General features: G+C 45.4%; 1 protein-coding gene across 1 annotated transcript in view; it reads right to left on the bottom strand.

Annotated features, from left to right (window-relative positions):
• Positions 1-16,720, bottom strand: part of TARS1 (threonyl-tRNA synthetase 1) — a 94,135-nt gene that overhangs the window by 7,751 nt on the left and 69,664 nt on the right. The window contains exon 17 of the mRNA XM_073620822.1: positions 13,051-13,123. Coding sequence (XP_073476923.1) covers positions 13,051-13,123 — 73 coding nt within the window. The remainder of the gene's footprint in view (positions 1-13,050; positions 13,124-16,720) is intronic.

Genomic DNA, 16,720 nt, shown 5'->3' with positions numbered 1-16,720 from the left:
CATCACTCCAGTCCTCCCAAGGGTATAGAGATGAGCGGTGCTCAAAATACATACCAGACCCTTATCCGAGCACACAGCCTGGTCACCCCCACCCCCTCCCAAACCATACCAGGCCGAATGCTCTTTTGAAAAAAGTGTCAAAAATAAAAACACAGCACACAGGGTGTTAAAATAATTTATTAAGGCAGCTCCGGCGTCTCTTCCGACTTCTTCTCCCCTCTCCGGCTCCTCTCCCTCTTCTGGCGACATCTTCTGCCTCTGACGGTTCTTCTCCGCTAATGTCTTCTAGCCCGCTCCAGTTCTTCTCCCTCTGTCTTCTGCCGGGTCTTCTCCCTCTTTTGCCCGGTCTTCTCTGCTGTCTTCTCCCTCTGTTCTTCCGATGTTGACTCAATGCTCTCTCCTACTCTAATGCTGGGTGCGCGGTGTGCCACTACTTATATTGGCATGGGGCGGGGTCGCCAGGGTGGCCCACCCCTTGTGATGTCACCGCCCATAATTGCCTCGGCCGGTGATGTCACAAAGGGCGGGCCTCTGGCGACCCCGCTCCATGTCAATATAAAGTAGTGGCACAGCGCGCACCCAGCATTAGAACAGGAGAGAGCATTGAGTCAACATCGGAAGAAGAACAGAGGGAGAAGACAGCGGGAAGAGGCCCTTGTCCTCATCAACATGGGGACAAGGTGCTTTGGTGTGTGTGTGTGTGTGGGGGGAGGGGGCGAAGGGCCCCCCCGCCTTTAAAGCATCCACCCCCCCCATGTTGATGGCATGCGGGCTGGTACGGTTCAGGAGGGGGGCTCGCTTGTCCCCACCCCCTTTTCTGACCTGCAGGGCTGTGTACTCGGATAAGGGTCTGGTATGTATTTTGGGGGGACCCCCACGCAGTTTTTTCGTGGTGGGGGTTCTGGTATGCTCTTGGAGGGGGACCCCATGCAGTTTTTTTTTTTTTATTTGGCATGGAGTTCCCCCTAAAGATTCATACACGACAGTGCCTGGTATTGTCGGGGATCAAAGTCGGATCCCTGTTTATTGAAGTCGAAAGCATGTCGGACTTCAAGATGCAGGGCAAAGTCGGGTCCACAGTCGTACGACTGTCGTGTTGTACAAGTGTTAAAGGGGCCTAAGGGAAAAATAAAATACATGAGTTATGGCATTTAGATGCAGCCATTACCCTGGTATTTAACGTCAAGGTAATGACATAAATTCCCAGTTAGGCGGTCGGCACGTGGTTAAAGGCCAGGGCGCACTGGAAACCCAGCGTATAGCCCCATGTTAGCAAAGGTGTCCAGTGCGTCCCTTCATCAGTATTCCAACAGTACAAACAAATGGCCACCACCCTCACCTATAACTGGCTTTTGCAGCGAGGGGCACATGGAAGGGCGACGCATGACAAACAACAACAAAGAAAAAGCAATGGGGTCACTATAAAGAGAAACTCCAGCCTCACCTACTTCTGTCCTACTTACTTCTGTGTCTGGTGGAAAACCGTGCTCCTCTTTGAAGTGGAACTAAACTGTATCTGAGCACCACAAACTGAAAACACTATTTAATTCATTTTTTATTATTCAAAGCAAACTCACCCATCCATTCATGTCTTCATGCTTTCTTTTGTGGAGAAATAAAATTGATTCATGTAGCATTTGCTTCCTTGAATCCATCTGGCCTTAGCTCAGGCACGGAGGCGGGTGGGTGTGCTTAGCTGAGAGAGACACATCTACCCTTCCTCTAATTGAAGGTAAAAAATGCCCATGAAGACTCCTGGGAGGTATGACAAGATTTTGGCCTAGGCCAGAAACTAGGAAGTAACTGAAATGTGTTTTAAATACAAAGAGCAAGGAGGGTATCAAGTGGGATTATAGCGGTGCCGAAAAACCCCCAAAAACAAGCAAACATAAAATATATTTAATACATGATTAAAAATATTTAAACCATCGGTTTACACATGTCCAATGTCAGGTCACATTAACTGATCACTGAAGTATCACTGAAGCAGATGGTTGTAGTGTCATATCTGATCCCAACATGTTTTGCCAATAATGGCTTTCTCAGGGGATTTTGAAGACCAATGGTGCCTCCTGCGGTCACATGGTGTCCTCCTTTGACGGTGGTGTGGATGGTTTGGTTACTCCCCATTGGTACATAAGTGAGTAGCTTGGATTGGTGTAAACAGCGCAAGTGTGATGTAGCATTTTCTATATGAAATACACATGTGCATAAAAGAATTAGTGTATATTGTATTAAGTTGTTTTGTTATTTACTGATTATTTTATGTGTATGTATCCTTGTTATAGCTGGTTGAATAATAGTGGTCTTCAAAATCCCCTGAGAAAGCCAATATTGACGAAACATGTTGGGATCAGATATGACACTACAACAATCTGCTCAATATACTTCAGTGATCAATTAATGTGACCTGGCATTGGATATGTGTAAAACAATTTTTTTAATATATTTTTAATCATGCATTGAATACATTTCATATGTTTAAATGTAAGTTAGTTTTGTTTTTTTCCTGCACCGCTATAATCCCACTTGATACCCTCTGTGCTATTTACACAATTAAAAAGGGATGAGGTGCACGATGCAACACTGCCACCTACCTGCAAAGCCACCAAAATTTGAAATATCATATACCTTCCGATTTATTTATTAATGCCAACTGTAAAGGATTAAAAAAATTTAACGTTGGCTGACAGAGTTTAGTTCTGCTTTAAAATCTTGTTTTTGCTAGCTAATAACTTAAAACCCCCAAACAATGACATATTTTTTTGAAAGCAGAGACCCTGTAGGTTAAAATGGTACTAGTTATAATTTATGTTCAAACATGTGGGGGGGGGGGGTTTCGGGGTAGCGGGTACCTGATTTTGACAGGTACCCGCTCCCACTTCCGGTCAGATTGTGTGGTGATCCGAGCAGATGTTCGGCCCCCTCCTCCTTCCCCCGCAGCCCCGAAGACCGGCAAAGAGCCGGGTCGGGTGAGAACATCGCTGGATCCTGGGACAGGTAAATGTGCGTTTTTTAATAGTCAGCAGCTACAGTTTTTGTATTACATTTTTTGCTTACAGGGTGAAATTACTCTAAATTAATAAACATGGGGTCACCGGAAGAGCACAAAAAACAAAAAAAATAACAAAAAAACAAAAAACAAAAACAACAACTGGGAGGTGAAAGCTTTCATTATGCAATATGATCTACAGGTATACACAGCCTCAACAGCTCCATCATTATCATTTCATGCTACTTTTCCAATTATGTGAAAAAGGGAAAATGATCTGTTATGTTACTCTATATAACTCCACTAATAGCTAGTTCAAGGCAAAAAAAAAAAAAAAAAAAAAGAAGAAAAAAATGAAATGACTGCAGTGCCACCTAGTTGCACTATAAAAAAAATAAAGTAAAAAAAATGTTGCTTGATATAATTGAGCATATTTATAATGCAGTGGATAGGACATTCACTTCCAGTCAGTTCATCGCTGTAATTTAACCCTTGCTGTAATGCAATGGGAACATACGCCTGCAGTGAAGATTTGGGAAATGTAAATATAACACAACTGCACTTGGGTAAAAAAAAAAAAAAAAAAAACCTTCAAAGCTGCTTGTCTATACCAGTGTTAATATGAAAACACTTTGAAAAAAAGAAAATCAAATAAGGCAGCACTTTAAAATGGATAGCAGATTTGCATGTCTAATATGTATATACTATGCAATAAACAAATACATCTAAAAGATACTAATGTGCAATTGATCAATGTCTCAAAGTGCAATACATTTATAGAACACGAAAATGTCCATCAATTACCGTATTTATCGGCATATAACACGTATATTCATTTTAAGAGGGAAGTTTCAGGAAAAAAATACAATTTTAAATAAGGAACTTTGAAGCAAAATAAGGGTCAGTGCCCATCTGCAGCCTCACCATTGCCATCAATGCAGCCTCACCATTGCCATCAGTGCAGCCTCACCATTGCCATCAGTGCAGCAGCCTCACCATTGCCATCAATGCAGCAGCCTCACCATTGCAATCAATGCAGCCTGACCAATGCCCATCTGCCGCCTCACAAGTGCCATCAATGCAGCAGCCTCACTATTGCCATCATTGCAGGCTGATTGATGCCCATCTGCAGCCTATAGGGGACAGGGAGGGGGGCGAGACGAGCGTCGACAGATTACATACAGTGAGAATCTCCTATGATAGACAGAACAGTGGTCCAATGGCGGCCCAGGAGACAGGACTTCCTATTACAGAGGCCGTCAAGTAAACAGGAGATCCTCACTGTATGTAATCTGACGGCACTTGTCCCGCCCCCATCCCTGTCCCCTCTGAGGCAGCTAAAATTGAAGTATCGGCGTATAACACGCACACGCTATTTGCACCTGATTTTCATGGTGAAAGAGTGAGTGTTATACGCCAATAAATACAGTAAGTGACTTTGAATGTGGAATGGTTGTTGGTGCCAGATGGGCTGGTCTGAGTATTTCAAAAACTGCTGATCTCCTGGGATTTTCACAACCATCTCTCGAGTTTACAGAGAATGGTCCGAAAAAGAGAAAATATCCAGTGAGCGCCGTGTGGCGGAAAATGCCTTGTTGAGGTCAGAAGAGAATGGGCAGACTGGTTGGAGATGATAACAGTAGCTCAAATAACCACTCGTTACAACCAAGGTATGCAGAATACCATCTCTGAATGCAGAGCACATCAAACCTTGAAGCGGATGGGCTACAGTAGCAGAAGACCACACTGGTTGCCACTCCTGTCAGCTAAGAACAGGAATCTGAGGCTACAATTTGCACAGGCTCACCAAAATAGGACAATAGAAGATTGGAAAAACATTGCCTGGTCTGATGAGTCTTGATTTCATCTGTGACATTCAGATGTTCGGGTCAGAATTTGGCATAAGCAACATGAAAGCATGGATCCATCCTGCCTTGTATCAATGGTTCAGGCTGGTGGTGGTGTAATGGTGGGGGGATATTTTCTTGGCACACTTTGGGCCCCTTAGTACCAATTAGGCATTGTTTAAACACCACGGCCTACCTGAGTATTGTTGCTGACCATGTCCATCCCTTTATGACTACAGTGTACTCATCTTCTGATGGCTCCTTCCAGCAGGATAATGCACCATGTCACAAAGCTCCAATCATCTCACCACTGGACAATGAGGTCCCTGTACTCCAATGGCCTCCACAGTCACCACATCTCATCCAATAGAGCACCTTTGGGATGCGGTGGAACAGGAGATTCGCATCGTAGATGTGCAACTGACAAATCTGCAGCAACTGTGTGATGCTATCATGTCACTATGGACCAAAATCTCTGAGGAATGTTTCCAACACCTTGTTAAATCTATTCCACAAAGATTAAGGCAGTTCTGAAGGCAAAAGGGGGTCCAACCCGGTATTAGCAAGGTGTACCTAATAAAGTGGCTTTACAGCACTCAATTGTGTAATTAAAGCCGAGCTTTACTCTATCTATCAACATTGACTATTCTCCTGCCTGCATGCCTAAGCTAAAGGTAGATGGATTTCAGGAAGTAAATGCAACACGAATCATCTGCCCTTACTCAAGATGGCCAGAAATTATAGTGTGTTTTCTCAGCAGAATAAAGCATGGCGACATGGATGTATAGGTGGGGGGGTTGCTTTGAATATTAAAAGTAAATTAAATAGCATTTTTTGGTTTGTGGTGCTCAGATGCAGAATAGTTCCACTTTAAGTTCACCACACACATTATAATCTGATTGTACAATCTTCTTTAATCACTTGCCGACCGCTGCACGCCGATATACGTTGGCACAATGGCAGCGGTGGGCAAATGGGCATACCTGTACGTCCCCTTTAATTGGCGGGGCTGGTGAGCGTCAAGATCGTGCCCATGGGACCCGCGGACTCGATGTCCTCCGCCAATCGTGTCCCGGAGCCGCGGAACGGGAAGATGCCTATGTAAACAAGGCATTTCCCGTTCTGGCTTGTGACATGAAAGAGATCACTGCTCCTTGTCATCGGGAGCAGTGATCTCTGTAATGTCCTAGGTAGCCCATCCCCCCCCACAGTTAGAATCACTCCCTAGGACACACTTAACCCCTTCATCGCCCCCTAGTGGTTAACCCCTTCCCTGCCAGTGTCATTTACACAGTAATCAATGCATTTTTATAGCACTGATCGCTGTATAAATGGCAATGGTCCCAAAATAGTGTCAAAAGTGTCCAATGTGTCCGCCATAATGTCGCAGTCACTATAAAAATCACAGATTGCCCGCATTACTTATAAAAAAAAAAAAAATAATAATAAAAATGCCATAAAACTATCCCCTATTTTGTAGACGCTAAAACTTTTGCGCAAACCAATCATATACGCTTATTTTTTTTTTACCAAAAATATGTGGAAGAATACATATCGGCCTAAACTGAGAAAAAAAAAAAAATGTATACATTTTTGGGGGGATATTTATTATAGCAAAAAATATTGCGTTTTTTTTTTTTTTTCAAAACTGTCGCTTTTTTTTTGTTTATAGCGCAAAAAATAAAAATCGCAGAGGTGATCAAATACCACCAAAAGAAAGCTCTATTTGTGGGAAGAAAAGGACGAAAATTTTGTTTGGGTACAACATCGCACGACCGCACAATTATCAGTTAAAGCGACGCAGTGAAATTAGATCATTTTGGTAGATCTGAAATGTTGTACAGAAATTAAACTTCTGTTTTTATCATAGACTGACACCTGCAATGTGACCAAAAAAAATAAAAAAAATCCTGCCAGGGAATGTAGAACCACATATTATGGGAGGGAAGGGGTTAAAAAGGAATTCCGCAAATCGCTACTTCTAAAATAGCCACCAATGGCCCTTCTGAGTTCTGGAGAATCGACAACCCTTTGTGTGGAGGAACATTCTTTAGCGAGTGACAGAAGGAGGAGTTGTCGTGTTTTTCAGTTACTGGATGAAAACTTCCAACCTTTCCCCTTGTAAAGAGATAATCAGTTGTACAAATCCTATTATTAAAAGGGAACCCGTTGTGGAGTCACTGACCCAAAGAACGTATGCCGGCCTCGGATCTTCAGCTGCACTGCTTTGTTCTGGGTGTGATTCACTATCAGGGATATGCAATTAGTGGACCTCCAGCTGTTGCTGAACTACAAGTCCCATGAGGCATAGCAAGACTGACAGCCACAAGCATGACACCCAGAGGCATGATGGGACTTGTAGTTTTGCAACAGTTGGAGGTCCACTAATTGCATATCCCTGCACTAGATAGTAAAGTGAGGATGAGGCCGACAGCTCAACAGCTTGCACCTCCAAAAAAAAAAAAAAAACAGGTCAGCACTGACAGTACATATTTCATCATCATAGGTTCCCAATGAAACAATTATATGTTCTAATTAGACTAAAAATAGTCTTTAAACTTTGCATATCTTTAGTATAAAATTTTACTTTTATAGACTGAACGTCATTTTTTGAAACCCTGATTTATAATGATTTATTTACAGGGCATGATAGATCCCTGTAAATTTATTTTTTATTGGGATTTTATGTGATAGACCAACACAAAGTGGCACATAATTGTGAAGTGGAAGGAAAATGATAAATGATTTTCAACATTTTTTTTACCAATAAATATATGAAAAGTGTGGAGTACATTTGTATAGCGCCCCCCTGAGTCAATACTTTGTAGAACCACCTTTTACTGCAATTACAGCTGCAAGTCTTTTTGGGATGTCTCTACCAGCTTTGCACATCTAGAGAGTGACATTTTTTATGTAATAGTTAAAGCAAGGCAGTGAGAAACACATTGAATCTGCATAACCATTTGCCTATTTAAAGAGAAGACGCAGGTGGGGGTGGGGAGGATTACAGTGTTGCATAAACCAGGAGCAATACACATTTGCATACGGTTTATGCTTCAAGTAGCTTATGCTTAAAGTGATTGTAAAAGGATAATTTTTTTTTTATTTTAAATAACAAACATGTTATACTTACCTCCACTGTGCAGCTCGTTGTGCACAGAGTGGCCCCCAACATCCTCTTCTGGGGTCCCCCCCGGGGCTCTTGCGGAACCTCCCCACATCGTATAACCCCCTAGGAGAAGTGCTCTCCCGAGGGGGTTACCTTGCGGGTGCATTAATGAGTCCAGCATTTGCATCCACAGACTCGAATGCCAGACTCGGCCCCGCCCCGCCCCCCCTGGCACCCGCGTGATTGGATTTGATTGACAGCAGCGAGAGCCAATGGCTGCTATCAATCTATCCAATCAGGAGCCAGGACCCCGTGGAGAGAGGGACAGCACGTCCCCACCAAGGAGATGAAGGGCCTCAGGTAAGTAAAAAGGGGGGGGGGGGGGGCATAGGATGCATTAAGGTGAAAAAACACGAGGGTTTACAACCCCTTTCACACAGGAGGCGTTTTTTCAGGCGTTTTAGCACTATAAATAGCGCCTGTAAAATGCCTCTCATGCCTCCCCAATGTGAAAGTCTGAGTGCTTTCACACTGGGGCGGTGCACTTGCAGGGCGTTAGAAAAATTCCTGCAAGCAGCGTCTTTGGGGCGGTGGAGGAGCTTTGCCCATTGAAATGAATGGGCAGCGCTGCCGAATGGCCTGCAAAGCGCTTCGGCAGCAGCGCTTTTAACCCTTTCTTTGGCCGCTAGCGGGGGTTAAAAGAGCCCCCCCCCCCCAGCCCCCGAAAAGCGCCGCTAAAACGACGGTAAAGCACCACTAAAACTAGCAGTGCTTTACCGCTAACGCAGAGCGGCCCTAGTGTAAAAGGGTTCTAAGTCACTCTACTATGGGGCAGCACAGTGGTTCGTGGTTCGGCTGGTACACACAAACAGAATATTGGCTGGTTTCTGTTAAAATTTGGCCCTTGTGTACAGCAGTCTGACTGACAATAGCCGGTCCAATGACCTGCTTTTATTGAACGGGTATGCTGATAAATCAGCATCTGATCAGCGCTTGCAGCCAATGGCTGTGAGTGCTGATCAGTGTATTCTTGCGAGGGGAGGGGGCAGTCCACCTAGCAGAACACAATAGCTCAGTGGGGGAGACACTAACATAGCTTAGCTAGTACTGTGTCCAGTTTTTTTTTTTAGTTCAAAAGGAAAACTCCACGTGTGAGCTTAGCATTAGTGGTTAGCTTCATCCTCAATTTAAGTCCCAACCAGGACACTATTTGCGTGGAGCTTGCATGTGCTCCCTGTGCTTGCATGGGGTTTCTCCTGGTTTCCTTCCACACTCCAATGACATGCTGACAGGATAATTGGCTCCTGTCTAAATTGGCCCTAGGATAAGTATGTATGCATGTGAGACAGGGACCTTGGGTTAAGGGCAGGGACTGATGTGAATGTACAATATGTAATGTACTATTCCCAACGCACACGTTCCTGCAAAAAATTGGATTTTTTAAGTACCGTAAAATCCATTTCTCTGAGTTTGTTGGCAGACACAGCGCTCCATTATTCAGAACCATAGGGTTATACTGCCCCCTACAGGAGTAGGACACTAGGCAAAAAAAAAAAAAAAACTTGGCTACGCCTATGGGCAGTCCTAGGTGGTATACAACCCCCTCTCTGCTATAGGCCTTCAGTTTAGTAACAAGCAGTGTCCGATGTATTAAAACTCCTTAGAGGGGTGGGTGAGGTGTCTGTCAACGAACGTAAAATGGATTTTACAGTAAATCAAAAATCCCACTTTCTCTTTCATTCATTGACAGACACAGCGCTCCATTATTCAGAACCATGGGGACGTCCCAAAGCAGTGCCAAACATGAGGGGTGGGACAACAAAAAATCCCAAGGCTAACACAAGTGCCACCTAGGTAACAGGAGATCAACACAGAACAAGCTGGAGCCCAACCTGAACAATACCCCTTCAAGAGGGAATAGACCCTCTAAACAGCAGCCTGCAAAACCTTGTGGCCAAAAAAGGCATCCGCAGATGCCAACACATCCACTTCGTAGAACGCTGTGAAAGTGCACACCGACGACCAAGTGGCCGCCTTGCAAAATTGTGCAATGGACACCTGATGGCAGAAGGCCCAAAGCACTAAGAGCACTAAGCACCCGAGAAGAATGTGCCGTAACAGGGAAAGGAGGAACGCAATCCCTGACAGAATAGGTCAAAGTCATCATCTGTCTGATCCATCCAGAAATGGGCGCAGAAGAAGCAGACAGCCCCTTTCTTGGCCCGTCCGTGATCACAGTGAGTTTGACCTCAACCAAAAAGATTCAGTGGCTGCCAAATACACCCGAATCCCCCAAACCACATCCAGAGCAGATAAGGCAAATTCCTTAGGATGTGTTGACCAGGGATACAAGGAAGGCAACACAATGTCCTTATTCAAAGGGAAATCCAAGGAAGGAACAATGGAAAAGGGCGAAGAACCCCCTTAACCTTGTGTAACACTGGGTAAGGTGTACGACAAGATAACGCCACCATTTCTGACACCCTGTGGGCAGAGGTGATAGCCACCAAGAGGCCACCTTCCGAGACAGAGTAAGCAGTGGAATCTCCCGAATATATTAAGAGAGGCTTCTGTAGAACCGAAATCACCAAGTTCAGATCCCACGGCGGTAGAAGAGACCGCATCGGTGGAACCAGACGACGAACCCCTTGGATAAAAAGGTATGCACCAGGGAGTGCAAGACCAGGGGACACTGAAGAAGACCACCCAGGCTGACACCTGGCCTTTGATGGTACTCGAGGCCCATCCCTGCTCAACCTCCCATGAAGGGAGGTCGGGAGCCCTGTGAGGGGCCTCGGTCAGTGTCCCCTATGTAGCCCCTCGGGTCTCAGTTGGGGACCCCCTCCTGAGTTTTTTGTGGTGGCACTTAGGCATAAAGCCTTGTAATTGGCACCCCCCGCCCTCCTCTGTCTGGAACGATCCTATATCTGGCTCTGCCACCACGAACGTGGCCCACCTTGCGGGGTTGGTGGCCACGCTCCCTGTCTGGTCAGGGAGTGAGGATGATGCTGCCCACACGAGGTACCACTGAGACCCCTCACAGGGGACCCAGGCCAAGGCCCCGCACAGGAAGCCCCAGGAGCACCCAGGCCAGGCCCACCTAACGGACCCCCAAAAGGAGATTGCCCTCAGAGCCCCCACAGCGCTGCCCCTCTGGTAGGAGGCGGTCATGAGGCCTAGTAGACTGGGGCCACCCACCCAGCACCCGGTCGGTAGGATGCAAAGCCACGGCCTAAATTTTCTTCTGACAGGGACCCCAGGGAGTACCCGCGCCCCACACCACATCCAGGGAAGGAGGAGGGGGTCCTGTACTTACCGATCCAGCGAAGTGTGCGGGTAACGCTCCCAGACAGATCCCCGCACCACCGAAGTTGGGGGGGGGGGGGGTTGTCGGCCATGAGGAACACTGTGACTAAGGCCGAGACCCGTCGTATGCGACCTGGCGAGACATTTACTTCGCAGGGCCAGCCCACGTTTAGTGGGGCTATGTCGCGGCTGACCTAGCGTGTAGCGGTCTGCACGCGCTCGCTGGCCAGACTGGGGAGACCACTGGATCTTAGTGCCCAGGCTGTCGCCTAGCCCGGCAGTTGATTGTAGATCTCACCGGAGAAAAATCCAGGAAAAAAGAAAATAACAAACAAAAAAATTCCCAGGACTAGAGATCTCAGAAGGGAACTAGATCCTTACTCCTGACCAGGCAGAAAATAACTGAAGGCCTATAGCCGAGAGGGGGGGGTGTATTCCACCTAGGACTGCCCATAGGCGTAGTCAAGATTTTTTTCTGCCTAGTGTCCTACTCCTGTAGGGGGCGGTATAACCCTATGGTTCTGAATAATGGAGCGCTGTGTCTGTCAACGAACGAAAGAGAAATGGCTGTATTTTCAATTGGGTGCTGAAGCGACCATCGGCTGGAACCGTGAACAGTCATAGAGAGAAATGTCACCAGCACACCAGGATCTCCAAAATCGGTCCAAAACTTTAATCAATGATCACATAGTTACAAAAAAAGGTGATGTTTCGCAGCCATGCAGGACCCCTTCATCAGGCATGTGATCAAATGTACAATATGTAAAGCACTGCGTAAATTGTCAGCACTATATAAATGCCAGTGATAAATTACTGCAGTCCTGCCAGAAATCCAGTGTACTCCTAGCTTCCTGTTTGAGCTGACAACGCAGTGCCTTTGCTGCACTGAAATCTTAACCATTGTTATCAATCTCTCTCTGTCCTTGTCCACAAGGGCCATACTGCTGCTTTGATTCCCAAAAGCCTGCAGACACATTGGGGTTGATTTACTAAAGGCAAATAGACTGTGCACTTTGCAAAGTGCAGTTGCCCTCTGCAAGAGCAGTTTCTCCTGAGCTTAGTAAGTGAGCAGAAGCTCTGATGACTTTTATCGTTCAATCATGTGCAAGTAAAAATGCTGTTTTTTTTTTTATTTTCCTTGCATGTGATTGGGTATTCTTTGTAAAGTGAAGCTTTACCTCATTTACTAAGCTTTGGAGCAACTGCAATTTGCAAAGTACACAGTCTATTTGCCTTTAGTAAATCAACCCCAATTAGTAGGGTAATAGAATTGAGCTCCCAGCAAGAACTATATAAGCCTGGAGATGATATCACAAAGAGTAATAAAAGGTTTCTGGCTGGAGGAGCAAGGTAAAAAAAAATAAAAAAAGAACATAATGCTGGACGTGCTTTACAGGGGGAGATCTGGGGATAAATTTGGGCCATGCCTGGACATTTCACATTTTTACTATAAGGCTGTTCCTTTGGAAATGTATTGACATATTCACTGGCAATTTACATTCCAGTGGCTGGTAAAGGCAGATAACACCGTACAACAGCTGTTGTCATTACGGCAGGTTAATGTCGGACAATAAAAACGCTGATAGGTCACCTTAGGTTTCCTGCCTATTAAACTCCCTCATGCTTAAAAAAAACCAGATAGCTGCCTGGAGACCGGTGGAACTTTGTATCTCCGATAACATATATGTAGAACCACAGAAAGTAATATACACAGAGCATTCTGATTTTGCAATAAAAAGAAATAAAATATAAGCAGTCTATTCATTTTAAAAAAGCAAAAAATAGCTTGAAATGACCTTTTGTGCGTACTCGTCACATGTCGGCCCCACGGGCACCACCATCACTTGCTGCGGAGAAAGCCACAGAGGCCTGTGGGAAGAGATCACAACAGATTAGTGGGACTGTGCAGAAGTGATCATCAGAATACCAACAGGCTTATCTCCCTGAAGTGGCGAAGCGCAAAAACACATTGACTCTGTAGTCAGGAAAATCTGAATGGAAGTATATTTAAATAGATCTGAAATGTATTTAATAGTGAATTCCAGTGTGGATTTAGGCTGAACCCAACTCTCTCCCCCTGCAAGGGTTAAATATGTAGTCTAGAGGTAGGCTGGCCATACACTTTACAATTTTCTTGCACAGTTTTCCTTTAGATTTACCAAAACCATATAATATGAGGTCATACCTAAACACTTTCAATGTGTATGCAATCAGGCAGGCCCCAGCACTACATGGTTGAAAGTAAATCTAAAGGAAATTGAATAGGAGCATTATATAATGTAAGGCTAGCCTTAAAACTTACCTTATTTCTTGCTCCCCCAGTTGCTGCCCCTCTCCTCCCCAACTCTCCAGGTTGTGGGCCTTCTTTGCATGCATACAACGCATGGCTATTGGTCCTGCATTGTATGTGATGATGTCAGTGAAACCACTGGTCAAAGTAACATAGAAATGAGGCTTTGGGGAACTGTTTGCACAGAGTGGAGGAAGCATACCCAAGCAAGGAATAATATTACAAGCCTTTTCCTCAACCACCCTAGACCAGGAGCTTCCAAACTTACTAAACAAAGGGCCAGTTTACTGTCCTTCTGACATCAGGCAAGCTAGAATGTGGCTAGTGGGAGTGGAAAATGCCTCATCTTTGGTATTATTGGAGGAATAACGTGGCATTGTTGGTGTCAGTGGGAGGTATAGTGCCCTATCATTGGTTATCAATGGAAGGAATAGTGCCCCATCATTGGTATCAGTGGGAAGAATAGTGCTCATTTATCGGTGTTAGTGGAAGGAAAAGTGCCCCATCATTGTTCATCAATGGAAGGAATAGTGCCGCAATATTGGTATAGTTGGGAAGAATAGTGCCCCATCATTGGTGTGAGTGGAAAGAATGGTGCCCCATCATTGGTGTGAGTGGAAAGAATGGTGCCCCATCATTGGTGTGAGTGGAAAGAATGGTGCCCCATCATTGGTGTGAGTGAAGGAATGGTGCCCCATCATTGGTGTGAGTGAAGGAATGGTGCCCCATCATTGGTGTGAGCGGAAGGAATGGTGCCCTATCATTGGTGTGAGCGGAAAGAAAAGTGCCCCATCATTGGTGTGAGCGGAAGGAATGGTGCCCCATCATTGGTGTGAGCGGAAGGAATGGTGCCCCATCATTGGTGTGAGTGGAAGGAATGGTGCCCCATCATTGGTGTGAGTGGAAGGAATGGTGCCCCATCATTGGTGTGAGTGGAAGGAATGGTGCCCCATCATTGGTGTGAGTGGAAGGAATGGTGCCCCATCATTGGTGTGAGTGGAAGGAATGGTGCCCCATCATTGGTGTGAGTGGAAGGAATGGTGCCCCATCATTGGTGTGAGTGGAAGGAATGGTGCCCCATCATTGGTGTGAGTGGAAGGAATGGTGCCCCATCATTGGTGTGAGTGGAAGGAATGGTGCCCTATCATTGGTGTGAGTGGAAAGAAAAGTGCCCCATCATTGGTGTGAGTGGAAGGAATAGTGCCCCATCATTGGTGTGAGTGGAAGGAATAGTGCCCCATCATTGGTGTGAGTGGAAGGAATGGTGCCCTATCATTGGTGTGAGTGGAAAGAAAAGTGCCCCATCATTGGTGTGAGTGGAAGGAATAGTGCCCCATCATTGGTCTGAGTGGAAGGAATAGTGCCCCATCATTGGTGTGAGTGGAAGGAATAGTGCCCCATCATTGGTGTGAGTGGAAAGGAATGGTGCCCCATCATTGGTGTGAGTGGAAGGAATAGTGCCCCATCATTGGTGTGAGTGGAAAGGAATGGTGCCCTATCATTGGTGTGAGTGGAAAGAAAAGTGCCCCATCATTGGTGTGAGTGGAAGGAATGGTGCCCTATCATTGGTGTGAGTGGAAGGAATAGTGCCCCATCATTGGTTTGAGTGGAAAGAAAAGTGCCCCATCATTGGTGTGAGTGGAAGGAATGGTGCCCCTTCATTGGTGTGAGTGGAAGGAATGGTGCCCCATCATTGGTGTGAGTGGAAGGAATAGTGCCCCATCATTGGTTTGAGTGGAAAGAAAAGTGCCCCATCATTGGTGTGAGTGGAAGGAATGGTGCCCCCTCATTGGTGTGAGTGGAAGGAATGGTGCCCCTTCATTGGTGTGAGTGGAAGGAATGGTGCCCCCTCATTGGTGTGAGTGGAAGGAATGGTGCCCCACTGTTGGTGTCATTGGGAGGAAAAGTGACCCACTGTTGGTGTCAGTGGAAGGAATAGTGCCCCATCACTGGTATCATTGGGAGGAATAGTGCCCCATCATTGGTGTCAGTGGATAGAATAATGCCCTGTTGTTGGGAATCAGTGGATGAAATGGTGCCCAAGGGCCAGATAAAGCCAAGCAAAGGGCCATTGGCATTTAAAGCAAAATGAAAGGCACACGTATTAGTTCCAACAGTCTAATGCCTGTAAGGTCTCTTGCCAGCATCTTCTCCCTGTGTTTTTTCGGGTGACAGTCTTCTACCATATTGATTGGCTGGCACGACAGGCCGATGACGTCACTCCTGGGCATACGAGGGAATGCAATCATCCTGGCACACTGGAAGTGTGCTGGAATATAAAACTGAACTGCACATGCACAGCTCAGATTACATTCTGCGAATGGATTTTGAATAGGCAGGTAAGTGTACTATAATGTAGAAGAGGGCTTTTCAAATATTTTTTTTTTTTGTTTTTAACTTTAGTTCTGCTTTAACCATTGCAGTGTGGAGGGACAATACTGGAAGGGTGTTTTTGGTGCAATTCCTGTAGTTCAGGTTTAATGTCAGTCAGTGTTTCTTAAACTATGGGCCTGGACCAAAATTTGGTGTCTGATGTGTTTGTTATGTTTGACTTTGTAGCAGAGTGGATTGGCGATACGTGATATACCATACTGACTATGACTGACAGTGCAGATGTGTATGGGCAATTCAGAATACTTACAAAAAAGAAGCAATTTCCTGATGTGTTATAAATACAAAGCTGCATTTATTTATGTCTTTTAGATCTGCCCGAAGTTCACCTTTAAATAGCTTTGTAAAGCCGGCCATACATGGATCGAAATTCGTCCGGTTTAGCAAGTACCTGCTGAATTTCAATCCTTGTATGGGCAGGCTGGTTGTACAGAAGTTGGATCTACCGATCAGCTTCTGTACATCTGTACAAATAGCCTGTTGGAAAACGTACGCATGATCATCGCCCCTAGCTATAGCCAGCAGTGCTGATCAGTGTATTCCAACGGTGGGGAAGTCTCCCTGCTGTCAGAACCCAACAGCTCTGTGGGAGTGATTCCCCCATCCACCTCAAATGCGTAGATGGGGGAACTCTTTAAATGTAAAACGCTGATTGAACGAAAAAAATGTTACTAATGTATGGGCTGCCTAAATGTATAGGCACTTATATTGGAATGACACTCATGAATCTATTCTCTTTTTTTAATTATAATTATTGTGTAACAATAGATTAGAAATATACATGA

This window comes from Aquarana catesbeiana, linkage group LG01, assembly GCF_042186555.1.
Source record: "Aquarana catesbeiana isolate 2022-GZ linkage group LG01, ASM4218655v1, whole genome shotgun sequence".
NCBI classification, from domain to species: Eukaryota; Metazoa; Chordata; class Amphibia; order Anura; family Ranidae; genus Aquarana; species Aquarana catesbeiana.
Note: the sequence above shows the minus strand (reverse complement) of the source record. Positions and strands in the feature narration are given on the sequence as shown.